This window comes from Schistosoma haematobium, chromosome ZW (genome assembly GCF_000699445.3).
Source record: "Schistosoma haematobium chromosome ZW, whole genome shotgun sequence".
NCBI lineage: Eukaryota > Metazoa > Platyhelminthes > Trematoda > Strigeidida > Schistosomatidae > Schistosoma > Schistosoma haematobium.
In genome coordinates this window covers 88,342,755-88,369,523 of record NC_067195.1, presented here as the reverse complement: position 1 = coordinate 88,369,523, position 26,769 = coordinate 88,342,755, and the positions used below count along the sequence as shown (strand labels likewise).

General features: G+C 38.1%; 3 protein-coding genes across 4 annotated transcripts in view; 2 read left to right on the top strand and 1 right to left on the bottom strand.

The window, feature by feature from the left end:
* Nucleotides 1-6,751, top strand: part of MS3_00004689 (uncharacterized protein) — a 36,881-nt gene extending 30,130 nt beyond the window's left edge. The window contains exons 15-17 of the mRNA XM_051212653.1: nt 1,916-2,086; nt 3,590-3,944; nt 5,721-6,751. Of these exons, the coding sequence (XP_051072840.1) occupies nt 1,916-2,086; nt 3,590-3,944; nt 5,721-6,175 (981 nt within the window). The 3' untranslated portion in view covers nt 6,176-6,751. The remainder of the gene's footprint in view (nt 1-1,915; nt 2,087-3,589; nt 3,945-5,720) is intronic.
* A 6,060-nt stretch (nt 6,752-12,811) lies between these two features.
* On the top strand, nt 12,812-16,957 carry FAM78A_2 (Protein fam78a). Its single transcript, XM_051212652.1, has 2 exons — nt 12,812-14,709; nt 16,753-16,957. Exon 1 carries the CDS (start codon nt 13,144-13,146, stop codon nt 14,152-14,154), a length of 1,011 nt encoding a protein of 336 aa, XP_051072839.1. The 5' UTR covers nt 12,812-13,143; the 3' UTR covers nt 14,155-14,709; nt 16,753-16,957.
* A 781-nt stretch (nt 16,958-17,738) lies between these two features.
* ARL2_1 (ADP-ribosylation factor-like protein 2) lies at nt 17,739-25,511 on the bottom strand (the record flags this gene model as incomplete). Of its 2 annotated transcripts, XM_035734395.2 has the most annotated exons (4): nt 17,739-18,130; nt 22,071-22,275; nt 22,321-22,431; nt 25,447-25,511. In XM_035734395.2, 4 exons carry the CDS (start codon nt 25,509-25,511, stop codon nt 17,957-17,959), a joined length of 555 nt encoding a protein of 184 aa, XP_035587689.1. In that variant the 3' UTR covers nt 17,739-17,956. The 2 variants fall into 2 exon arrangements, with proteins under 2 accessions (XP_035587689.1, XP_051072838.1); XM_051212651.1 differs by having other exon boundaries at nt 22,321-25,511.
* Nucleotides 25,512-26,769: the final 1,258 nt, after the last annotated feature.

Sequence of the window (26,769 nt, the reverse complement as noted above, 5' to 3'; positions counted from 1 at the left end):
ACAAAACCACCAAAATACATATTGGGTTTGTACTTACTAGTCACTATCATCGTTCTACACTTTGTATTAGCGTAAAATCCTGGAAATAGTATTTATAGAGCTAATACAATCAATCAAAATAGTTTATGAATTTGATCTCAACTTATTGCTATTTCTTTCATCTTTCATGAGTAAATTGAATTTTTTTTCAAGTTGCCTGGATAACTAACTGTCAATTAAATTAAATTGTAAATGTGTTACTTTTTCGTAAACTTTTCATTATGCACACTACAAATCAATCAACTTTTAACAACGAACCTTATATCAAATACTATGATATGGTTATTTTTACCCTGTAAAATTCATATAAAATACCTATCATGTATTGAATGTTGTATGAAGTACACACTTTTATCGTTGATGTATACGTTCCATGTTTTTTGATATATATATATATATATATATATATATATATATATATATATATATATATATTAGTATATCCATTCTTCAGTGGTTAAAGACCTAACAAGACTCTGAATCGATCATAAAAGCAATCGAAGATGTATTCGTTCTTTATCATGTCACAAGACTTTGAGTCCTGACATTATTTCCTAATTACTATCGCTCTAATCAATTACGTTTTCCAAATACTATTCACTATAATTGGTGCTATGGTTATTTAGAAATACTACTGACACTATTATACAAGGTTGCATTCTATTACCTCAATGGTTATCATGTTTTACATTCCTACAACGTGTAACAATTAGTACTCTATTATACTTTTTTTGTTGGAGTTGTTGTGATCTCCGAGTTGGATGGATTAATTGTTTAGCTTTCAATATCCTTCTGAACAATATCATCAGCACATACCTCGGAGAGAAGTGAGACGTTAAGATCTGTCAACAACTGACTAGCAGGTCGCGTTGGTTTTTTCAATCAGTCAGCCATATACAACGTAGGACCTGGCAAATATGTACATCGGTTCAAGTTGTCACACCACATTATCACAAACAAAATCGTTTCGAGACAAATCCTTTTAGTGGCCCTTTGATCTGACTCCTATTTAGAGCGTATGGATGTTTGTTATCGCCAATTCTCGTATATCATCGTCGACTTAAATCGCGTTATCCAATAACGGAATTAAATAAGTCGAATAACGAGAATTGACTTGAGAATACATATATTTCGTACATAAAGCGAATGAAGCATAGCAAAGCAAAAATGACGCGTATGGAAGATGGCTGGGATGCCAACTCCCTCTTTGTCAAGCGTTACTCAATATTTATAGTCAGACAAAATAAAGCTACAGACATGTGATTAATGGAATAAGAAGGGCACACACATATACGCTCATATAAAAACAGTCTAGATTGATAAGCGAATAAATAACAAGGTCAATGTATGGCTCAAGTAAAATGAATAGAATGGGATGTCCGAAAGCTCGAATAAGGTATATGGGCTTGGCATAATAACTGACACTACATCCTACCATAGCAAAAGTGGCAAAAGTCTTAGGGGTTTCAGGAATGAACAAAGATATAAATAGATAGAGAGTGTAATTCCACCATGGCGAACGATCCTGATCCGTGTTCTTCAAAGTTTCTATTTATTGGTAACATCTATGACGCAGACCACAAACAAGTAGTTTACACCTATTCACATGGCTTGGTTCAATTGCTAATGTCTGTAGACTGGTGTTACATCTTGGTTTGTCCGTCCCTCACTTTCTTCCAACTTGCTTTTTGTCTCAGGATGGTAAATTATGACCAAATGTTACGAAAAACAATGAGTCCATTCATCTTAAAGATCACAATAATGCCAACATCGTCATCCTAAGTTCATGTATCTCATGTTAGGTTTTGAAATATACTACTTTTTTTTGTTTGTTTTTTTTTTTTGCCTAAAACAACATGCACAATTATCTTTTAAGATCAATCCACATCATGATCGTTTGGTATCAATTTTGGCCACTGAAGTTTTAAAAGCACCTCAATCCGCTGAAGCTAAATTATATCTACGTATGATTTTTCAATTACGACCTTCTACTGAAAATATAAAAATTCATAAAGAATTATTAACTTTAATTGATTCAATGTCAAAAGTTAGTTTCTCTTTGTTTACTAATGTATCTTTATTAATCAATTGAACATTGTAATGAATGATAAATTCTATTCTTATTGTATTATATCAATAATTCTATGAAATGATTGTCTATTTCTCAATCAATTCAATAGTATTACTTATAAACATCTTATTGTATATAAAAGTATCTTTTGCAATTTTAATAACTAAGGTGAAATTTCAACTTAAATGATCAGTTTAATCATTAAACTTTCATTGTCATTCATAATGACCAACATCTTTTACTATTATTTTAATAAATGAGAGCACAATTGGGGATGGCTCCCAAATGCCCTGATACGACAGAGAGTGGGGAGACTCAGCTCTTCCTCTCGAAATGCTTTCAAGTAGACACGTGCATACAACCACTAACAGAGAAGTCCTACTCACTGCCTTCTCGTAGCAGGGAGGTTGATTAAGAAATTGAGAGGACGAAAAGCGAATGTCCGGAGCTGCAACCGGGTTGGTGGATGTGGAAGATCCACCTAGGGAATTCGGAAAACCCTGATTCCAAACCAATGGTGTACATGAGCTCCACTATCCTGAAGGAAAAATTAGCATATGAACCAATCATTGGTCAATGGCTACCATGGGACTGCATCTCCTTACGATGCTCCACTGCCTTGTGGATTAGACCTTAAGGTCAAAGGCTTGGGGCATGGCTCCCCAAGAAATCCACCTGTTTCGATTTGGGCACCCGGGCAGTACCCCAGCCTTCACGCAAATCGAATGATTTATGTGTCGCATATGTATTTGGTGCCTCCTTGTACTAATGTTTATGTGTTTGAGTAAATAAATAAAATAAACAGATCAGAGCAACCAATGTATTTTAATCCCAAATTACAGAATATCTTGGTAAAATATGTGGGAACCATACATTGAATACGTCATTTGCAAATTTCTATCATTTGTCTCTTACATTCTGTTTGATTGTTCTTACTGACAGTTCTTTTCTGTTTTCTTCAACTCGATTTTCTTATCCTTCTGCTGCCAAGTTTTCCACTTTCAATTGATGTTCCATACTACTCAATTTCCTTGCAGCAAAATTCTTCACTGCAATTATCAGACTGACAATCTTATTGTTACGATTAGAAGTGAATAAAACTTTAATAGGAACAGTAATAAATAAACTCCTTTCCCTCTTTATGTAATGTAGGTAATTGAGTTGTATTACCGCGAACGTGATGTGATACATGTATACCGAACTTTTTGTGCCGGTCCTTTTAACTTGATAGATTATTTGGAAAAAATGTATCTAACAGGGACTTCGTCATTAGAATTAACAATGTTCATGAATTGAACTGTAGATTGATTCAGACATTCGTTTTTAATAGCCAAGCTATCTAATGAGTCAGTGATTTTGTTGATTGATGAGGATTTCTTAACAAAAAATGTAATTCAGTGAAGTTCTGCAACAATAATATCTTTCATTTAATTCATTACTAATATTATCCATTTTATCACATTTCTTTTTGTCTGACAGTTTGCTGATAGATCTTTAAATCTTATGCTTCATCGTTTTCGTAAACAACTAGTTGAGAAAATGGAACGTCTTGGTATTGATTCTACAAGATTGAATGAATCCATATTATCTGAAAATGAAAATGACAAGGTAAATACTTCTCCACTTCATGATAATGATGATGACTCCAATCATACATTGATGAATAATGAAGGTATCCAACAATCACAACCTACGTTACTTGGATCTGCCCGAGTGAACTTTCACTTGGTTAATTCATCTGAACATCATATCATTGAAAGGAATCAGGGAAATGCTACAATGATATTTAGTCAATCAAATAGAACTATTTGTGCTGGTGGTAATCCTTTATTAGGTGAGTGGCTAAGAGTAAGAGTTTCTTGTCACTTTTGATTCTGTTATTCAATTCTTTAGCTAAATGACTCAATGAAGCAGCCTTCAATTAGAAATACGATTCTGTGTATCATCGTATTACGAAAATCAAGTTGACTATATTGTGATCTCATATTTCATCTCAAACTTTAGCTGACAAATTATTATTTCTTTGATGACACTATGATCGGCTACATCTTAAACTTACAAATGTACAAGAAAGTCCAGAAAATGTTTCTACATTATCCTTATTTAACCAAAATTTGTCAAGTGCAAGCTGACGAACAATGGTGATAATATATGATGATTTCGCGAGGTGACCCTACCCTGTATTATAGATTCTAAACTATTGGTCACCAACTCTCACCATGTATGTAGTTTGTAATTTCTAGGCCACATTTGTCGGACCAGGTTAACTGAAGAGTGCTAAACTAGGTCAAAACAATTAGACAGTGCTACCTGCTTTTTATTGCTGACTCAATTAATGTCAGCCTGTGTAAAAAAAAATCAGTTTATATAGTCATGTTAAACATTCCTTACTCTGTGTTCTCGTACTCATGTAGTATTGACTAAGGCGATTTATTTTGTTATTTAGAATTTAAAATAATCTGAATTTCATAACTGTAAGACTTGCTTCTATCCTACGTCAAGTATTCTTATTTCGTGTTATGGTTTATAAAGTTGCCTCGTATTTTGAACATTCTATATATACGTTGTTAGTTATCATTATATAGTTGTGGAAATTGTTGAGTTTTAATTGAGATTATGAACCTACACCAGCGAGGCCACGGGAAGCAGCATTGGGGCTTCTAGTTACACGAAGCGTGAATCGAGTTGGTTCTTTATTTCCATATAGTGAAGTAAAATGAATGACGCTGCTCGAATCGTGTATGCGCGTTTCGGAGTCGCAGCACACATCGATGGCTTGAGGCCAGTTGCGCACGCCCCTTTTGTAGGAGGTTTTTAGCGTGTTAGCTCTGCTCTTCAAAAGGTCTTACCGCCGGAGACGGAAATCCGTGATGTGTGACATTTTCATGGTCGACCTTTTCTAACCCTTCCTCCTTGTGAGAAGGCAGCATCGCTGTTATGCTGGTTGCCCGAGGGAAACATCTTTCTATCCTCACACCCCTATACAGTCAGCATTACGACTTCGCTCTCAGACTTTGAGTTGCTGCCTTTAGTCTTACCGTTCTTAGGTCAACCTGCCTGGCATAGTAGAACCTACAGGAATATATGTTCCAGCCATTATAGCTCGGTTAGGTCATCACGGTAGGCAAGCCCGACCACCACGTCAAGGTAGCAGCTACGGTCGGGAAGATCATGAACCAATGAATACTAAAGTACCATGGAAACCCTGGAAGCACTGAACGGCTGTTTCGCCCTAGTATGGGACTCCTCAGCAGTGCGCATCTACGACTCTACACGTGGGGCTCGAAATCAAGTTTCGCGCGTGGACGCTTAACCTCTAGACTATTGGGCCGACATCCAACGGTGTTAATGTCTAAGTTCAATCAATCCACGATATTGCGCGACCATCTTCCATTGTCTTCGGTGAGTAACTACCTCACATTTGACGTAGTTGTATTTCACTGGTCACGGCTACACTTGCGGGATCGGTAATGTGAACTACCGAGAAATCCTACACTAGGATGAAATGGCCACTCAGTGGTGGTCTTACATTCATCAGTTCATGATTTCAATCAAAACATTATCGGCTAATTTATTCTATTGACTGGTTATTGTTCTAAATATTTTACAGATAAATCATCACATCAAAACTTACTGGATTTTTCCGACGATGATGATGATGAAATTGATTGCGATCTAACTCCTACCTCAAAACCAGCAGTATCTAATACTAATCCTTCGAATAAACAAATCAAACCAAAAAAGAATACTGAAATAGCAGATACTCATCAAAAGAATGTCAATAATAATTTAGAAAAAAAACCATTCAATAAAACAAGTCGTAGAAAAGTTGTCCTTCAAAGTTCAGACAATGAAAGTACCAATAGTAATAATAATTCTGTAAAAAGTCATTCAACAACAAATTCACGTAGTCGTAATCCTAAAAAATTAAAACATTCTCAGAAAAAAATTGAAACATCACCATCATCATCATCTCCAGCATCCTCATCATCATCATCTGTAGTAAATAGTTCTAGAAGATCAACTAGATTGTCAAATGATCAAAAATTGAATCGAAGAATTTAAATAAACTATATTGTGTATATTTTGTTTTTTTTTTCTCTTCTTCTTGAATAACTGTTATTAGTATTATTATAAACTCTTTTATTGTACATGATGAACTGTTCTTTGTTTAATTGTATATTACCTGGAAACTAATTAAGATATAATCCATTGTTTCTTCTCTCTCGAATTATGACACTTTTATAAGGAATTCGAGTTTTATTCGTTTCACACTAATAAGGGTGTAAACAGAAGGGTAACCATTAAAAAGGTTCATATTCGTAAAAGGTAAGCATCGGAAGGGAGGAATAATAATGTGACGTCTATTCGATATTCACCTTTTGCTGTGGAAATCCTTCGTAAAAGAAAAAATGTAGTGAAATGTTATAGAGGTTTTAGCCAACTTATTAGATGATTAACCAATTACTAATATGTGCAATCAACTTTAAGGCTATGGCTGTTTATGTAATGATTATAGATATCAGCATATTGTTAAAAATGCAAAATAAAGGGATTTCATTCAGAACGTGGAAATCGTGTTATGATTAACTGAAGCGCTATTTATTTAGTATTCGTTGAAGTCGAGTGGTAAATTTTTCCCACTCAATAACATTTATCTTTGTAGACGTTTTTATTTAGATAATTCATAGAAATTACCTTTTAATGTTTCATAATTTTGCCGCAACACTGGTGTAGAATATGGATACTATAACCAATCTGTGAAAGCTTAGTATAGATTTGTCTGGTGCACTACAAATTCACTCTCTATTTGTCGCTTCTAAATACTTGTTTTATATGCGTTTACCCTAGTTTTGCTGATATAAGTGTCGCACTGAAACAGAAATGACTGACTGAATCCTCATTAACAGTCGGTTATGTTCTGTTAGATTAGAAAGTTCCATTAAAGTACGAATAAATTAGTATGAGAAACGATATTTTTGCATACGCTCCGACAGGTTTCAGCCGGGACGCGATCAAGGATGAGTTTTACCACCAGTTATCAGTTCTTCTCCAGAAAGTGCGTTCGACAGATATTGTAGTACTAGCCGGAGAATTGAGTGCTCAGGTCGGGCGTCTAGGCACAGAAGAGAGTCGTGTAGGTGGTCGATGGGAACTTGTTCGTCGCAGGTCTGATAACTGGGGCCGTCTACTGCAACTGTGCACAGACAACAACCTGTTTCTGGCTAGCACTAACTTTCGGCACAGTCATCTCTGATGTGCCACCTGGCGTCCTCCCTCTGCATCTCAAGCCTTGACTCGGATTGATCGCATCGCGATCAGCTACCGCTGGCGTGGTTGTGTACAAGACTACCGCTCCTTTTGGAGTACCTATCTTGACTCGGATCATGCCTTGGTCTGCGCCAATCCTATCTTACATTTCAGTAGCCAAGAAATTCATCGTCCTAAATGGATCGATGCCAGCAAGTTGGTTGCAGCTTCTGTCGAAACTAAACATAAAACCGAGCTAGGTTCAAGGTTAGCTACCATTCCACCGAAAAGTATAGATGAGCATTGGTTTCAACTGCATGACGCCATGAAAATGGCGAGTAAAGTGGCCCGAGGCTTCGCGAAACGTTCAGCTTGTAGGCACTGGTTTTCTTCATGCTCCTTACAACGCATCGGTTTACTCCTAGTGACCACAAACGACGCCTTTCGGGTAATGAGATTGTGCAAATATTGCGTAAGGACCGAGAGGCCTGGTGATTGGAACGTGTCGACGATTTGGAAGTAGAAGCTGCATCTGATAACTGCCGGGAGCTCTTTCAACTTATCCGAGTCACTTGCGGGCAGAATTCTGGTGTGAGCGAAACAATCTGTGGGTGCCAATCACTAACATCTACCGACGTCTTGAACGACCAGAAGTTATTCGAGGAACACTTCAACTTGTCTCCTGCCCCGGCGACATCGACCAGACTATCGTACCTTCCATGACCTGTGACAACTGATCCGCCGAATGAAGCGGAACTCCGCAAATAACTCCAACTCTTGAAGCGCATATAACCACCCATCTCCACTGTTGCCCCCTGAATGCCCTGGTACGGCCGAGAGTGGGGAGAGTCCGCTCTCCCTCTCGAAATACTCTCACACGGCCACGCGTATATAGCCTCTGCCAGGGAAGTCCTACTCATTGCCTTCTCGTGGCGGGGGTGTTGTTTACGAAATTGAGAGGACGAAAAGCGAATGTCCGGCGCTTTAACCGGATTCCAAATCAATGGTGCACATGGGCTCCAGTATCCTGTGGGAACAAATGGCGTATGAACCAATCGTTGGTCACCGGCTACCATGGGACTGCATCTCCTTACGATGCTCCACTGCCTTGTGGGTTAGACCTTTAGGTCAAAGGCTCGGGGAGTGGCCCCTAAGATAACCACCTGCTTCGGTTTGGGCACCCGAGCAGTATTACAGCCCACACACAAATTGATGAACTCTTTATGCCTATGGAAATTACCTTTCTCGCTTTGAAAAACAAACAATTGATTCAGATTATTATCATTACAATTATTGTCATTATTAATACTATTATTATTGGTACTACTATTATTGTCATTGTTATTATTATTATTATTATTATTATTATTATTATTATTATTATTATTATTATTATTATTATTATTCTTTCCACATTATTCACCCTCTTTTATACTTATACAGCGGCTCGTCTTTGGTGGAAATTCGACTGTATCTAAACGTTCTCGAGTCACTGTCCGGTTGAAAATTGTATGTTACCACCGAATACGAGGACTGAAGCAGTTTTTCTGAAACCACGTGCACCATTCAAACTGGCTGCCTTCAACGTTCGCACATTTATGCAGGTCGGACAACAGATAGGGCTGGCTATGTCTTTGGAAAGTCTTAATATTGATGTTTGTTGTCTATCCGAGACCCGTATTCAAGACTCTGGCGAAGTACTACGAATTCGATCTCCATCTGTCGCTTCGAAAAGCTTGTTTTACGTGCGCTTATCCGGGGACCCTGTGGCATCTTCGTCTGGTCTTGCTGGCGTTGGTGTCGCACTAAGCGCTAGAGGTGAGGCAGCACTAGTCGATTGGATCCCCATTAACAGTCGGTTATGTGCTGTTAGATTAGAAAGTTCCATCAAAGTGAGAAGAAATCGGCGTGAGAAACGATGTCTTTTCGTCATCTCCGCCTATGCCCCGACAGATTGCAGCCCGGATGCAATCAAGGATGAGTTTTACCACCAGTTATCAGTTCTTCTCCAGAAAGTGCGTTCGACAGATATTGTAGTACTAGCCGGAGACTTGAATGCTCAGGTCGGGCGTCTAGGCACAGAAGAGAGTCGTGTAGGTGGTCGATGGGAACTTGTTCGTCGCAGGTCTGATAACTGGGGCCGTCTACTGCAACTGTGCACAGACAACAACCTGTTTCTGGCTAGCACTAACTTTCGGCACAGTCATCGCCGATGTGCCACCTGGCGTCCTCCCTCTGCATCTCAAGCCTTGACTCGGATTGATCGCATCGCGATCAGCTACCGCTGGCGTGGTTGTGTACAAGACTACCGCTCCTTTTGGAGTACCTATCTGGACTCTGACCATGCCTTGGTCTGCGCCAATCTTGCCTTACTTTTCAGTGGACAACGAAGTGACCACCACCAAAAGATTGATGTTAGCAAGCTGGTTGCAACTTCTGTTGCAAGTAAGTATCGAACCGAGCTAGCCTCTAGGCTAGCTACCACTCCACCGAAAAGTATAGATGAGCATTGGTTGCAATTGCATGACGCCATGAAAATGGCGGGAACAGTCAGTTGTGGGTTCGCGAAACGTCCCGCTTTTAAGCACTGGGTTTCTCCAGGTTCCTTACAACTCATCGAAGCCCGTCGGTCTACTCCGGGTGACCGTGAGTTTGACCACAAACGAAGGATGTTACGTAAGGAAATTGGGCAAAGCTTGCGTAAGGACCGAGAAGCCTGGTGGTCGATGCGTGCTAATGAGCTGGAAGCAGCAGCTGCATTTGGTAACTACCGGAAGCTCTTCCAGCTCATCCGAGCCACTGGCAGCAAGAAGTCTGGTGTGAGTGAAACAATCTGCGAGGATGATGGGATGCCAATCACTAACATCCATCGACGTCTTGGACGATGGGCAGAATTTTTCGAAGGGCAGTTCAACTGGCCTGCTGCTCCGGCAACATCGGTCAGACTGTCCTGCCCTCCATGACCGGTGACGACTGATCCACCAAATGAGGAGGAAGTCCGCAAGGAACTCCAACTCTTGAAGCGTTACAAATCACCTGGCCCAGATGACTTACCTCCGGCTCTTTTTAAAGATGGTGGTGACTTTTTGACTAAGGAATTGACGACGTTGTTTACAAAGGTTTGGGAACTAGAGTGTGTACCAACGTCATGGAATGAGTCGATAGTTGTCCCTATCTTTAAAAAGGGTTCACGTCGTTCCTGTAACAACTATCGGGGGATAAGTTTACTTCCGATTGCGTCCAAGCTATTGGCTTCCGTCATTCTTCGTAGGCTGTTCAAAACCCGAGAAAGATTGACTCGCGAGGAGCAGGCTGGGTTTCGTTCTGGTCGAGGATGTATTGATCATATCTTCACCCTACGCCAAATGTTAGAACATCGCCATATTTATCAAAGGCCAACAATCGTAGTGTTTCTTGACATCAGGGCTGCCTTCGATTCGTTGGATAGGACTGTTCTCTGGGATTGTCTATTGAAGAAGGGTGTGTCTGAGAAGTTTATTAACATCCTGAAAGCCCTATATAAAAACACCTCAGGCAGAGTGAGGGCATACAACCACCTCTCTCCATTGTTCCATTCGAGCAGTGGGGTTAGGCAGGGTTGCCCAATCTCACCATTCCTCTTCAACTTTGCCATCGATGACATTCTGGAAACAGCTCTGATGAATGTAAGTAATGGTGGTGTGGATCTGTTGCCTGGAGAAAGACTTCTCGACCTTGAGTATGCGGACGATATTGTCTTACTGTGCGATAATGCCCAAGGCATGCAACCCGCACTTAATCAGTTGACAATCAGTGTCCGTAGGTATGGTATGTGCTTTGCACCTTCCAAGTGCAAAGTACTTCTACAAGACTGGCAGGATTCCAATCCTGTACTCACCCTGGATGGTGAGCAGATAGACGTAGTTGAGAAGTTCGTGTATCTGGGTAGCTGCATAAGTGCTGGTGGGGGTGTGAGTGATGAGATCAATGCACGAATAGTGAAAGCCAGAGCGGCTTATGCCAATCTGGGCCACCTTTGGCGCCTTCGTGATGTTAGTCTGGCTGTAAAAGGCCGGATCTACAACGCGTCGGTGAGAGCAGTTTTGCTCTATGCTTGTGAAACCTGGCCTCTCCGAGTTGAGGACGTTAGACGACTCTCTGTGTTCGATCATCGCTGTCTCCGAAGGATTTCTGACATTCAGTGGCAACACCATGTCAGTAATGCAGAGGTTCGGCATCATGTGTTCGGGCACAGAGATGATAATTCAATTGGTGTTACCATCTTGAAACACCGACTTCGGTGGCTTGAACATGTTCTCCGAATGTCGTCCCAGAGAATTCCATGCCGTGCATTATTTGCCGACTCTGGGACTGGTTGGAAGAAGCGGAGAGGTGGTCAGTGCATGACATGGTGTCGTGGTATGAAAGAAAGCTGCAAAGGACTGGCTTCTGTCGGTCCTTTACGACTCCCTGGTTGGGGTCTGAGAGATGGTGCTACACAGTGGCTAGAGACGTTATCAGATATGGCTCAGAATAGAAGCCAGTAGCGATCCTGCTGTAACCTTCTTTTACTTTCTTCATAAAAAGTGGTTGTGTCTCCCTTACCTGAAAGATTTCTTCTGATTGTACCTTTCCGTTTCCTCATTATTACTATTATTAATACTACACTACGTTACACCAATCTCTTCCTTTTTTTTCACACTCCTTATCTTTTTTTTTCCTTTCTCTTCGAATTCTCATTGTTTTGTGTGGCGCATAAATATTGGCGCTCTCTTGTACCAATATTCATGTGTTCAAATAAATAAATAAATCTCCACTGTTCCATTGAAGCAATGGGATAAGGGTTACGTAATCTCACCATTCCTCTTCCACTTTGCTATCGATGACATCCTGGAAACAGCTCTGATGGATGTAAGTAATGGTGGTGTGGACCTGTTGCATGGAGAAACACTTCTCGACCTTGAGCATGCAGATGATATTGTAGTGGGAAAACGTCACATCATTTTTACAATACATTTAAACTTCCAATTTACTATATAAAAATGAATCCCTCTAACCATTACACCAGTCAGTCAGCTACAACGTACGACATATATGCATCAGTCCAAGTTGCCACACCTCATTAGTACAACAAAATGATCACCAAGTTCATTGAAGTAGTTACTTCAACTTTAGTAATATGCACAAGAAAGACTGTATATAAGGATATAGTACAAGAATAAGGAATTAGTTCGTAGAAAGAAAGATACAAAGATTGTACACACCGACGCCATTGTGATCGATTGTGAGACATGTCACCCAGAATCTCCAACCATTGGTTACGATAGTCACGCGGACCTCAATCAAGTAATCTACCAACATGACTCAGACTAGAGGTTAGCGACTTCAAACACTAATGTCACATTTTAGTTTGACCTCCCCCTAGTTTCCTTCCAACCATTCCCCAATACTAATCAACATTGTGTGTGTGTGTGTGTGCGTGATGATAATTAATGTTCAGGCATTAAAACCACTTGTTTAATAGTAGTAAAATAAATTCTTTTCATCACATAAAATAGAAAAGAACTACATTTAATTAACTTCTCATATAACTCGCCCTGTTCAAATACGATAGATTATATTGATTATTGATCTATCATTATTAAATCAATAACAAGCATTTAAGTAACTATAGATCAATGAATAAACGAATGAATTAATGTAACAAGAAGAAGAAAACGGTGACGACAACAAAGAAGAACTTCTGATCATTGAACTCATCATCGTCATCATTTAAAAGATCTAATTAATTAATTAAAATATCAATGTCAACATTTTCATTAGATCAAATTCATGTTCAATCTATTGATGCCTATTATGATCCAAATAGTAAAACAGAAATAATAGAAAAATCTAATTTCTTCAAATATAAAAGTCAACATTTTCATTGTCATATTAAATTAATGATAAATGATGATTGTATAACTAATCAACAATATTGGACTATTGGTTTAGTACAAGCATGTTATAAAAATTATATAGAACAACGTTATAATAATTATGGTAGTACATTATGGGAATTTCATCCAATTAAAACAGGACGACATCAAATGATTAATGATAGTGATGGTAATCAATATCCATTTTATGATATTTTTAATAGTAACTATGTAATTCATCATGGTTATATAACAAATAAATTTATTCAATTACATTATAAAGATTATTTTTATCCAACAATTGCATGGCAGTTACCATATTCTCATGGTAACAGTAATAATGTACAATTAACTGAGATTATAAGAAGACAACAATTTTGGGTATGGTTATTAGCAATAAAACATGGTCGAAATTATAAATGGAATTCATATAATTTAATTAATATTGAACAAGATGAATTATATATATTAAATACAATCCGTTGGCAATATGAATTACATATCACATTAGATCCATATCAACCAATTGGTAAACGTTTAAAACATATTGATGATATCCAGTATGAAAAACCAATTATATTAGATAAGAATAAAAAATTACCATTATCTGCTATAAATCCACCACATTGTAATGCGGCACAATCATTAATATGGTATCCGAATAATAAAAAAGATCAACCAAAATTAATTATCCCACCAAAACAAATTATTGTACCATGGAAACAATGGTTAAATGATATGACATTAAATGGTAATGATGAAATGAAAAAATTAAAACAATGTCAATTTGTTGGTGAATTATTACATGATAAAAAAATCGGTATTATAAATTGTTATAGAAATGATCAGAAATTATCAACAGATCTTGTTAATTTACGATCACGTTCAAGAGGTTGAACGGGATCATGAGTACATTTTACAAATTCTTTTCTTTTTTTTCTTTCTTCTTTAATGATCATATTTCTTGTGAAAAAAAAATCATTCATTTCAATGAATGAGATACATTACCTTTTTGTAAGATTTTTTTTTAATTATTTAAATAATTTCAATGTTTCGTCCAACAAACTTGTCTGAACTTCTTCAGGGTTTTTCTTAGTTGGATGAAGCGATTTGTCTGGTTAATTTCGATAATAAATAGACTTTAACTTGTTAAATAATAGACTGATCCTCCGTTCTCGTTTACGGCGCGGATTCTATAACTTCTTTATGGTGTAGTGTAATCGTGATCCGCTGGTTTTTACTTGTTAGAGGGACAAGCAGCACACCCAAGTTGCACGAAATTGAGCAATAACATGTCTGTAATGCCGTTAGATGTCCGGGACCACACGTGCGCTACAATGACAGTGCCAACGAGTCTGGAAACCTGGCCCGAAAGGGTTTGGCAAATTGTTTCATCACAGTCGTGACTGGGATCGGGGCTTGCAATTATTCCCCGTGAACGAGGAATTCCTGGTAAGTGCAAGTCATAAACTTTGATCTGATTGCGTCCCTACCCTTTAAACACACCACCCGTTGCTACTACCGTTTGAATGGCTTAGTGAGGTCACTGGATTATTTGTTGTAGTGTCTTTGCCGCTCGACTGGTGCTGACATAAACTAACTTCACCATTTAGATGAAGTAAAAGTTGTAACAACGTTTCCGTAGGTGAACCTACGGAAGGATAATTATCATGAACCAAAAATATATAATGAAGAATGCACCTGGCTTCGTGTTGGACTGCATGTACCCTGGCTTAGTGATATTTACCCTAGGCTTCAGTGGCCACATTTATTTCTATGATTCAATATTCATTTGTTCAAATACTCCGTTAATCATTCAACTTTTCTTACCCATCAGTAGGTTGGTCAACTTGTGTAAAACCTTGAAAGGAAGCATTTCCATGAAGATGTTTGATAACGTTTATTGGTTTCGGTTAATATAGATCTTTTAGTTGATAGATAACGAAAAATCTCAATTGATGTTTATTATCCTATTCTTCTTCTGTCAGTAAGAATCCTTTTCGAATTTATGGTGCATACTACTTATACCTGTCCGTACACATAGCACATATCACAGTACTGCTGATAGAGACGATGTCCAGAAAAACATTAAAAGCTTCTCAGTTAAACCATTCAGCTCAAAAAAGACTACTTCACACTATAAACATTAATTATTTTCTCCTATTCTCTTTCAGTTAATCTGTCACAACGTAGAACGTGATACGTGTGTACATCAGTTCAAGTTACAATACCCTGATGGCACAGAGATTATATTGTCACGTTATATCCCAGAATAGTGGAGGTAGTAACAGTATCAGTGGTAATAGAAAATACTAGGCATCGACGATATGACTCGAAAATAAAGTATAAATTTGCAAAATAAAAATATAAAACGACGAGGAATTCAAAAGCTCAAAATTTGAGGGAAGACGAAGAATGGATGCAACTGAGCCATTGCTGACGATTTGGAGACGTCATTCAAAGTCTATAACAATTGGTTAAAATAATAACGCGCACTCGACCAGGTAGTATATACCTATTAACATGGATAAGTCCAATCGTCAGTGTCTTTATGAACTGGTGCCATGTGTTGGTTGGCCCGTCTTTAGCTTTCTTGAAGCCTACTGTCACACGTCGCCCGTCGACATAGGCGGTGGTTGGGGATACGCAACACGGCCCAATCACCTCAGTTGCTGAAGATTTACTACCTCATCAATCGATACCCCATCTTTACCTAGTACTCTATTCCTAACCCACCCATTACTTTCTCCGTAATCCCAAAATACACCAGCAATGCTTTATAGACACCTATGATCGAATTCTAGTAGCGTACGATTAACTTCTATTCTTAATGACCATGTTTCACATCCATAAAATAAAACAGAGCGAATTTCTGCACGGTAAACCCGCCGTCGTTTGAAAGATGGATTTGTCGCCCACAACACAAGTAACTCAGGTTGGCATTATGGGGAACCGAAATGTGACTAAAATTCACTTGGACTGTTCCCTAAAATGTTCTGCCCATCGCTTCAGTCTTCTGGATTGACAGTGAATAATAGTCCCGACTTTTTCCGAGATAGTTTCACTAACAGCCGGCTTATTAATACTCGTTTCCTTGAAACGTCTAAACAGTTGTCTACTGTTACTTATCACAGCTGCCTTTCCCATCTCTTCTGCTTCCACTACCCATCACTTTTCACGATCTTTATGTAGGTTTTTTATCAGCCTACGTTTAAGTTGCTTCCGCTCATCGTGTTCGGAGCCAAACGGGATAAGTTCCCTAACATCTATCAGTCCAGTAAATGCCGCTGAAATCTAGTTTTTTCTTGACCTATTGGTTCATGTTACTAGTAGATATCACTGCTGTTCCCACAGCTCTTTTGACATATCACTCCAAGTTACCTCAGGGTGGATATCACTTTCATGATTTACTGACTTCTCTTCCTTATGTGTATTCTTAACTTTTTCATCATTAAGTTGAACTCTAAGTGGTTTTTCTTATCATGGCTTTTCTAGGTCCAATAAGGCGCAGTCAAATACGTGCTCGAGCTAGAGCAGGATTCGAGTCTAAACATGTGCTCCAGAATGAATGATTGTCTTCTGTCGAGCCCCTTTAACGGTGCTTGATGGCAATGTGTTTTGTTCGACCAAAAATCTTTAATAAACCATGGCTTAAATGAGCTCTTAATGGGGTACAAAATCTTGTTTTTCAAGCATTTAGAGACTAATTTTGTAACATACGAAACTTCTCCAGCGACAGCTGTGGTGCATTTTGCTGTCATAGTTTGCAAGGCCCGTGGAAGAATTTATGTTGGAATCATATTGGGGTGTGATGCCAATTATATGTACTGAAGCAACCCTATAAAACCGACCAATGCGAAGAACTCCACGAACGACAGGCCTCAAACAATTTTTACATGAATTCAGTGGTAAGTGAAACCATCGATAGTAGACCCAAGATAACCTTCAATGGTATATGCGGCAAGTGTCAGTCGTATATACGCTTCTGGTGAAACTATAATTTATGAACGAGTCAATCAGACTTAAGATAACATGTATTAGATTTTGGCGCGAAAGTCATCCATTCATTTGCTATGTAGCAATTTGACATTATATCTTATATCAGCTCATGTTAAAAAATACCCTAAATACAACTCCTAACCCTAACATACAGCTGTAAATCCTAATCCTGATTTCTCACACTAGTTTATAAACACCCTGTAAGTTTAAGTCACAAGGCAAGCCCTCACCTTCACTTGGAATCCTCAAAGACAAAGAGGAAGAGGAAGACCAAAGAACATATTACGTTGAGAAATGGAGACAGACAAACAAAAATTGCATAGGACTAGGAAAGAAGGCCCAGGACAGAGTGGGTTGGAAAATGCTGATCGGCAGCCTATGCTCCATTGAGAGTAACAAGTGTAAGTAAGTAAGTAAATGGACATTATGAAGATCAGTGCAACGTCATTTAAAGGTCTTCCATGAACGGAAAAGAAATAATATTTGGAATAATTATTATATTTACAGGCATAAGTAATGTGTACAATCATATCGTATGCTTATTATCTACGCACAAAATCATGTTACCAATGTTATTTTCATATATAAGGAATTATGATAAACATTGTTAATTGAACAATGATGATGTAATTACACAAATTGATTTCTTTTTAAAAAAAGAGAGTAAATTCTAACGAAAGCGATTTGAAATAGAAATTAATTAATCTGATGAGAATATTCTACAAGATACATCTTTGAGTAACCAATTTATACCATCTAGTAAATTCTCCCCAGTAACTGCACTACAACCAAGAATTAACCAATGATGTGTTGTTATCTCATCTAAATGTAATAATTCACGTATTTGTGATGGTTTCAATGATGAAGATAAATCCTAAAATGCAAAATACAAATGTTTTGATTAATAATAACAAGTTGGAATGATATCTGGATTGAATACCGACCGTTATTGTCACCTTGACGTGGTGGTCGAGCTTGCCTATCGTGATGAACGAGTCGAGCTATACTGGCTGGAACAATCGTTTCTTAGGAGGTCACACCCAGAGCCTTCGACATAATGGTCTAATACACAAGGCAGTGGAGCATCGTAAGGAGATGCAGTCCCATGGTAGCCATTGACCAATGATTGGTTCATACGCCAATTGTTCCTTCAGGATACTGGAGCCCATGTGCACCATTGGTTTGGAATCAGGGTTTTCCAACTTCCCTGGGTGGATCCTCCGTATTCACCAACCCGGTTAGAGCGCCGGACATTCACTTTTCGCCCTCTCAATTTCTTAATCAACCTCCCTGGCACGAGAAGGCAGTGAGTAAGACTTATCTGTTAGTAGTTGTATGCACGTGGCTACTTGAAAGTATTTCGAGAGGGAGAGCTGACTCTCTCCACTCTCCGCCGTACTAGGGCATTTGTTCAGTAAATAATTTTCATCCATCACTTAACCCATGTTTAACTTAAATTACCGAGTACATGTTTGGAAATCACTAAACTACATCACGAGACAAGCGCTGACTTGGAATCCTGAAGGGAAACGGAAAAGAAGAAGACCAATGAACACATTACGTCGGAAAATAAAAGCAGATATGAAAAGGATGAATAACAACTGGAAAGAGATGAAAAGGATCGCTAACGACATGGCTGGATGGAGAATGCTGGTGAGCGGCCTATGCTCCTCCACGAGGAGTAACAGGAGTAAGTCAGTAAGTATGTTTGTGTGCTTACTTCTGAACCACATTGACGATGCGAGGGTTAGTGATAATATCCGGTTGTTTAAGTCAAAGTAAATGGTGTAAGACGTAACCTACTGGCAAGCGTTACGACCAATAGATCAGCATCATCCAATTATAGCTTTATTATTTTAAAAGTATAACATGGGATGATAATATATGGCCAAATTCAATTTCGTCTCAGTAATTCAGTAGGTATTCTATCCAAAAAAACATGCGAACTAAAACCATAGAAACTTTGATTTGCTAAATTTATTTATAGCACACTTTTATGCCCCGATAAGCATAATGAGGGGTAATTTTTGGGATCCATTTGTGGACCAAATACCATACGTATATTTTTATCGTATAATTGTTAATGAACTAAACTATTCTTATCGATTAAATGTTTAAATATTTCGATGGCAGTCGATTGGCTAACTTATCGATTAAATGTTTAGAAATACTTCGATGGCAATATCGATTATATACATATAATTGATAGATATACGTTTTGAATTGTGTTTGTGGATCGCGCTGTGTGATCGCTCGTTCTAGCTGTTTGCAGAATATACTTTTCCCACTCCAAGCTTGGACTTCTCCCTCTAGTTAGTAGGGCTGGGACGCATCAAATAGCTAACTTACTGGTTTTTGGTCACTGAGTCTTTGTTCTTGTTCGCAGATGAAGTGAACTCGTGATAACTTCAAAGCTAGCACACATAAAAGTTCTCTAACAATATTGCACCCGAAAAACATGAGCCATACAAATCAAATAATATTGTAAAATAATGGAATGGGGTAGTTTCACAGTCAACAAAAAAGTGGACAAGAATACTATTTGATGAGATACAGTTCCATGACAAATACAAGCAAGAGAAGTTTGTTTTGGTTAAAAAATTTCATTTCACTTTACAGAAATACAACTACTAACTTATATTCTAAGCCACATATGATAGTCTCAGGCGGCCAGGTTGCATGATTTCCACGAGCATATGGACAATGTAAGGTATATGTCTTTCGATACCCCCTTCATTTGTATAGATACTTACATTATTTCCGTTCCCATTACTCAAAACACTCAAAGGAATGTTCGAAAGTCAGGCCGTTTGGATAACTCGCTGTTCTACTTATAATGATCTACTCCTTTCGTGATGCAGGCTACAATTTTTACTCGTAGAATTATGATTCGGTCCTTCTGAGCTTTCCTTCGAGTGTCTAAAACTTTAGGGGGCATTTCCGTAAACAATCATTCCAACCCCCATGTGATTTGCTAGAACTGTACGTATAGATTTCCGTACATACGTTCGTCTGCAATGATCCAGATATTAAGCTGACGGTCACAAACCACAAGGGACTGAGCTGAAGGTCCTATGTTCTATGAGCTGGATGATTTAGTTGTGAAGCTTTTATTGCTTTTCTGAACAACAACATCGACTGACAGATTTGATTGATTTCAATGTGTCTAATGATTGGTGGTTTATTAGATTGTCATGCTTCTAAAAATTTGTTGGCATTATTTCTATCTTGTGCTTAGTATCTTGATGTTTTCTTAGTCGAAGTAATTTACATGGTTGTCCACATGCATTGTTATAAGCGAAGCTAAGTCATGACATTTAACAGATAACTAGTGTTCAGGTAGACGTAAATGGAGAGGGGTGCTACTTTATCCTACATAGTTTGTTGGAGTTGCTGCGACTGATGATGTAAATGATATATGATTTGTCTCTGTGTCCCTTAGTTTGTAATTGACTCACATACATGATGTTCTCAACAATACAGGGAGTCGAAGTCCAGATAGCATATTGATTAGAGACAGTAAATAAAGATAAACAGACTCACATTGGATACAAGAGGTTAATATTTGTAGTCAAAACTGTGAAAAATATATGAATAGAAAATAGTATGTAACATTCCATCTTTACAGTATTTAGAAAAACTTGGTACTTTTCATCAAGAATATCTTATTACTATGTGCAAACAATTTAAAATGGATATCTAGTTAATAGGTATCAATGCCAAGATTGGGCATGATAGTTTCAAATAAACTGAGCGTTGGGTAGAAGATTAATAATCAATATATTTTTGTGATATCCCAAAAAGTAGAGAACTGTATTTCTGACGTTTCATGACTTGATACAAGTCACTTCTTCAGAGTAAATAAATAACGAAAATAAGATCAAAATGAGTTTAAATAGCACAAGGGAAATAATGAATATATTTAGTACGACCAAAAATATATTCTGCACTGCTTCTTTCGTACTATTCAAACTCATGTTAATCTTATTCCCGTTATTTATTTACTCAAAAGAAAGGGCGAGGGTTCGAATCCCACCCCCATCACAACCTTGCCCACAAATGCCCTGGTACGACCGAGAGCGGGGTAGGCCCGCCCTCCCTCTTGAAATGCTCTCACACGGCCACGCGTATATAGCCTTTGCCAAGGGAGTCCTACTCACTGCCTTTTCGTGGCGGGGTGTTGTTTACGAAAATGAGAGGACCAAAAGAGAATGTCCGGCGCTTTAACCGGATCCCAAACCAATGGTGCACATGGGCTCCAGGATCCTGAAGGGACAAATGGCGTATGAACCAACTGTTGGTCACCGGTTACAATGGGACTGCATCTCCTTACGATGCTCCATTGCCCTGTGGGTCAGACCTTTAGGTCCAAGGCTCGGGGTGTGGCCCCCTAAGAAAACCACCTGCTTCGGTCTGTGCACCCGGGCAGTATCCCAGCCCTCATACAAATCGAATGATTTATGTGGCGCATACCTATTTGGTGCCTCCTTGTACCAATGTTTATGTGTTTAAATAAATAAATAAATAAATAAATAACAAAAGAAGTGACTTGCATCAAGTCATGAAACGTCCGAAATACAATTTTCCACTTTTTGAGATATCACAAAAATATATTTATTATTAGGATATCTGGTTAGCTATAATGACTATGCAAATTGTCTGTGAGATGGTGGAGATTTGTAGCTCAGGTGGATGATTTTGGTCAGAGAACAAAACTCCACCAAAATGCAAATTGTCTATTAAGTGAATTGAAAAGTTTATAAAAAGTATAATTAGTTCAAGTAACCAATTGGATATACAGTTACTGATCTTACTTGTTTGTTAGCGAACACAAGTAAAGTAGCACCGGCTAATCGTTCTTCAACTAGCAGTTTAGATAGTTCTACCCGACAATCTTCTAGACGAAGGCGATCTGAGCTGTCAACAACCCATATTAATGCGTCAGTAGTTTCGAAATAATTTCGCCAATATGATCGCAAAGACTTTTGTCCACCGACATCCCATATATTCAATTTGAAACTAAAAGTATATACTTAGAATAATGTTGATAATTTGATTGAATACCCCATATGCTCTAGTGTTTGAATACTAAAACCTAGTGTTGGAGATATACTGTTTATGTCTTCACCATTAAATTTCTTTACGATGGTTGTCTTGCCAGCATTGTCTAATCCTCTATAATAGCAAAATAGAATATGAAATATGTTAATCAGTTCTGGAAGAATTTTACCAAATGCATACTAACAACGGTATTTCAAAATAAGCCAAGTAAGAAAAAACATGTATAAAGGGTCGAGTTTTTTTTCAATCAGACAGCCATATGCAACATAGGACCTGACAATTATGTACATCGGTTCAAGTTGTCACACCACATTAGCACAATCAGACATAGTGATTATTGACCCATATTGCCTTGATTGGTTTAAAATTTTCGTATAAATATTCATGTATATTAGAGTAAAGCCTGATGACGATCTAATTGAAAACAATACTGTTCGCTTATATGTGTTGTTCTAAATCCTACAATAGCAAAACTGGTAAAAGTCTTCGGGGTAGTATGAATGAGGAAAGATATAAATAGATTTCGTGACTCGGGTTCTACAGGAATTAAATAGTGAGTGTAACTCCTCCATAGTGAACGATTCTGATCCGTGTTCTTCAAAGTTTATATTAATTGGTAACGATTATAACACGGACCCCAAACAGGTAGTTTACACCTATTCACATGGCTTGGTCGAATTGGTAATGACTCTATAGAATGGTGCTGCATCTTGGTTTGGCCGTCCCTAGCTTTCTTCAAACTTCCTTTTTAGTCACAGTATGGTAAATTATGACCCATTTAACCTATTTTGGTTAATAATAACCATCCTCGACGTGTGATGGCCATTGGTGTAGGAGTAGATTTTAAACTGGCTAGGGGAGGCCCAACCGAAATATGGAATTAATCCATGAACCCATTGTCAGTTCAACTTAAGTATATAGATTGGTGCAGACTACTTAATTTGTCTGTGCGTTTTTCCCAAACAATGGTTACAGATTTGATAAAATGGCTCAGAACTGTTAACAATAGTAGATAGGCGTTCACTCTTGGTTTTCTCTTTAACCTTAAGACTCTAGATGATCTTATCAATTGTTTTCATTCCACTAATTCATCTCTTTTCTCGAATCATATTGCCCACACCTAGTCTTTCTTATTACAACCAATACTGTTATTATCTGTACTGCATTTAGATTTTCCTAAACCATTTCACTTGATTGTTTTGGTGTTGACAACTTGAACCGAGGCACATGTGCCAACTACGTTGCGTATGGGGCTGAATGGGTCAATCTCACCAAATATCTTAAATAAAGTGGGTGAATTAGGGTTTAATGAGCATGAATAGTACTTACTTAAAATTGTACCTTTGTCTTACCCGATTTCGTTCCAAAAAAACAGAATTTTACGGGAAATTGTTATACTGTATTTTGTTAACACGTTAAGTTACCCTAACATTTATCTTATGATAAACTGAATTTCCAACCTACATCATAAGAAAATATTAATTCTATTGTTTTTAAGAAGTGTTTGGCTGATAGCATCTACGAGAGGATTCTTGTTCTTCACTATGAAGATGCACTTATTTACGAAGGCACTAACTGCTAGTTTAAGCTAAACTTTTTGGTTAATTTCAGCAATATAATCGAACTTTATGATTTGAAAGTCGCACGGATGCATTACATAGTGGCGTAAAATACAACAACTCAAGTCAAAAACATATTAGCACCAGACCATAAGACGGTTATCTCGCTTTGGACAGTAGCTTAAGTGGTTATCAAATGGAAAACCTGACTAATTACTAGCGTTTTCATGCCAAGCAACTCGATCATACGTTTCCATATCAATAGTGCGGTTCTAACCACCACATATAGATGCTGCTGATCATGACAATTTGAAACGACAAATTACAATATTAGATTTCTCTGGTAAAATGCAGAATCCAATTCAGTTATTGAGTACAGATTCGTGCTGCTTGCTTACTAAAATCAGAGTAGGTCGAGCATAATTTAAATCAGAAACTTTCAAACGCAATTCCGAGGATATAACTGACATTGTTTTATAACTTAATAACAGTCCCATTGTACGGTCAGTAATATCCATTTTCATTGAGTTATCTAACAGACAGATACATTAGCGTTAATGATCTCAAAAGACACCGGCCTAAGTTGCGATAGACTAAAACAGCATGGAAAAACCCAAAATGTAATCAAAGTGAAAATGGGAAAAACACACGGGTATTAAATGAAGAAAAAAACAAGGTGCTCAATATCTAGCGCGTCATAAATAAGACATTAATCAGATCTACCAAAACTTATGGTGGAGCGCAATCATTCTAAATAACCGAACCAAAAAATTCACACCTCTAAATGGTCAGTGGAACAGTCAGTGTATTTGTGGACTATTATCTTAACTCCACCTAATATTTGTCAGCTACCCCTACATATCGGACCGCTTCAGTGAGGACTGTCCTATACGATACCCTGGAGGTTCGTTAAGAGAAACAAAACAGATAGAACCCTAACAGCTACTTTTTTGGTTCTGATGTAATAGCTTACCATAAATTTCAGTACTGGAAATCAACGGACGCTCTCTGTAATGTAATATTTATTTATTATTTATTTCAACACATGAATATTGGTACAAGTAGGCCCAAATACATATGCACCACACAGATCTCATTCGATATATGTGAGGGCTGTGATACTGCTCGGGTGCCCAAACCGAAGCAGGGTAATGTAATATAATCCGCGACAAATACTCACCGACGCAGAAAGACCGTTCGCATGCAACGAACTTAGAAAAGGTTGCTTAGGTTCACTCTATTATCTGCTTATTTCTATGGGACAATTCTGTGTGTATCCAATGGAGGGATAAGACGCATCTGTCGCAGGAAAGTACACATGAGTATGTTGGCCAAACTTACACAGAGACCTGTGACACTTAGGCAAATGGATGACAGACAATCCTCGTCTCTAACAGGACTAGCAAGTACTTCGTAACCAACACCACGACAGATTATGTGAACATGGGATATTCAAGTGTAAAATCTCATGTACAATCGTACAATATTTGAAGCTTCAAACATAACTATCAATGTTCATAATGTCAATCAAATGATTTTGCCAACAAATTATTCTCACTTTCTTGCTTACAGTATTAACACCCTAACTTCCTTCTCTTTCTGTTTAAGCTTTTTTAAAATAGTAAACAACCCCATGAACCCAGACTAAATAACAATGACCTTCAGGAGGAAACCACTAGTTAATAAAAACTATAAGATTCACTATGTATGACCAGAAACCCATTTTTCTAACTTCTGTGTCTATATCTAATGTAACTTTGACGCTTATAATGTTCTATCTGCAGCCAAAGAGCATAAGACGCGGACAAAAGGCCTACGACCTATGTTATTCCTTTTCTAGTATGCTTCTATGAAAGTCTATTCCTCTTTTGAGTGAGTCGACTGAAGGTGCGAACATAGTTTCTTCGTGTAATATGTTATATATTAGGCCCAAAATCATTTTTAGGATTCTTTAAGCTAAAATCAGACCACCACTTAATCTGTGGTAGGACAGAGTTAGGAGGTCTAAATTTTCAAGCCGCTCTTTATATGGTAAACTCCGGAATTCTGGGATCCCACGGGCACCTGTCCTCTATACATTTTCCAGAATATTCGGGTCTCCTTTTAGACAGGAGCTTTCAGCTTGAACGCAGTTTTCAAGCTTGGATCTCAATAAGACTGTGTGTACTGTAGCGAACATAGTAGTATCTATCTTGGTAAACATCCGTTATAAAACATATACGGCTCTAAACCCTTTAGCCGCAACGTTACGGTGGTGGGCTATGGTTTTAGGATTATGGCTCAATGTCGCCGCAAGATCTGTTTTAAACCGGATCTTGGGTAATGGTACTCCCCCCTACGCTGTATCGATGTAACTTTGCGTCCTCAAAGTGAATATAGAAACACTTTGCAGCGGTGATAGGCATAAACGATTTTCTGGACCAGCTAATCAGAATATCTACGTCTGCCGGAAGTGCTTATGCATCTGCGTCTCCTAATGTTTCTCTCCAGATTTTTACATTATCAGCGTGCAGTAGCACTGGGGACTGAACTATATTTGGTACTTCTTTTGCATACAGTATGAAAAATAAGGGACCCAGGACAGCCTTGCGGCACTCTACTAAGTACTGGTTTACATGAAGAGCATGTGGAACTTATTCTTACGCTCTGTTGACGACCGACCAAGAAGCCTTTGATCTCCTCAAGGAGTTGTCCGGCGATCACTAGATTATCCAGCTTCAAGAGTAGTCTATTTTCGGTACTTTATCAAATGGTTTTCTGAAGTCTGTATAGACAATATCCACTTGTTTTCCATTATCTAGAGCCTCTGTCCAATTCTCTATTGTCATAAGATTTGTTGTGCAAAATACACTTTTATTGAAACTATGTCATTATGGTCTTTTCAATCATTCTT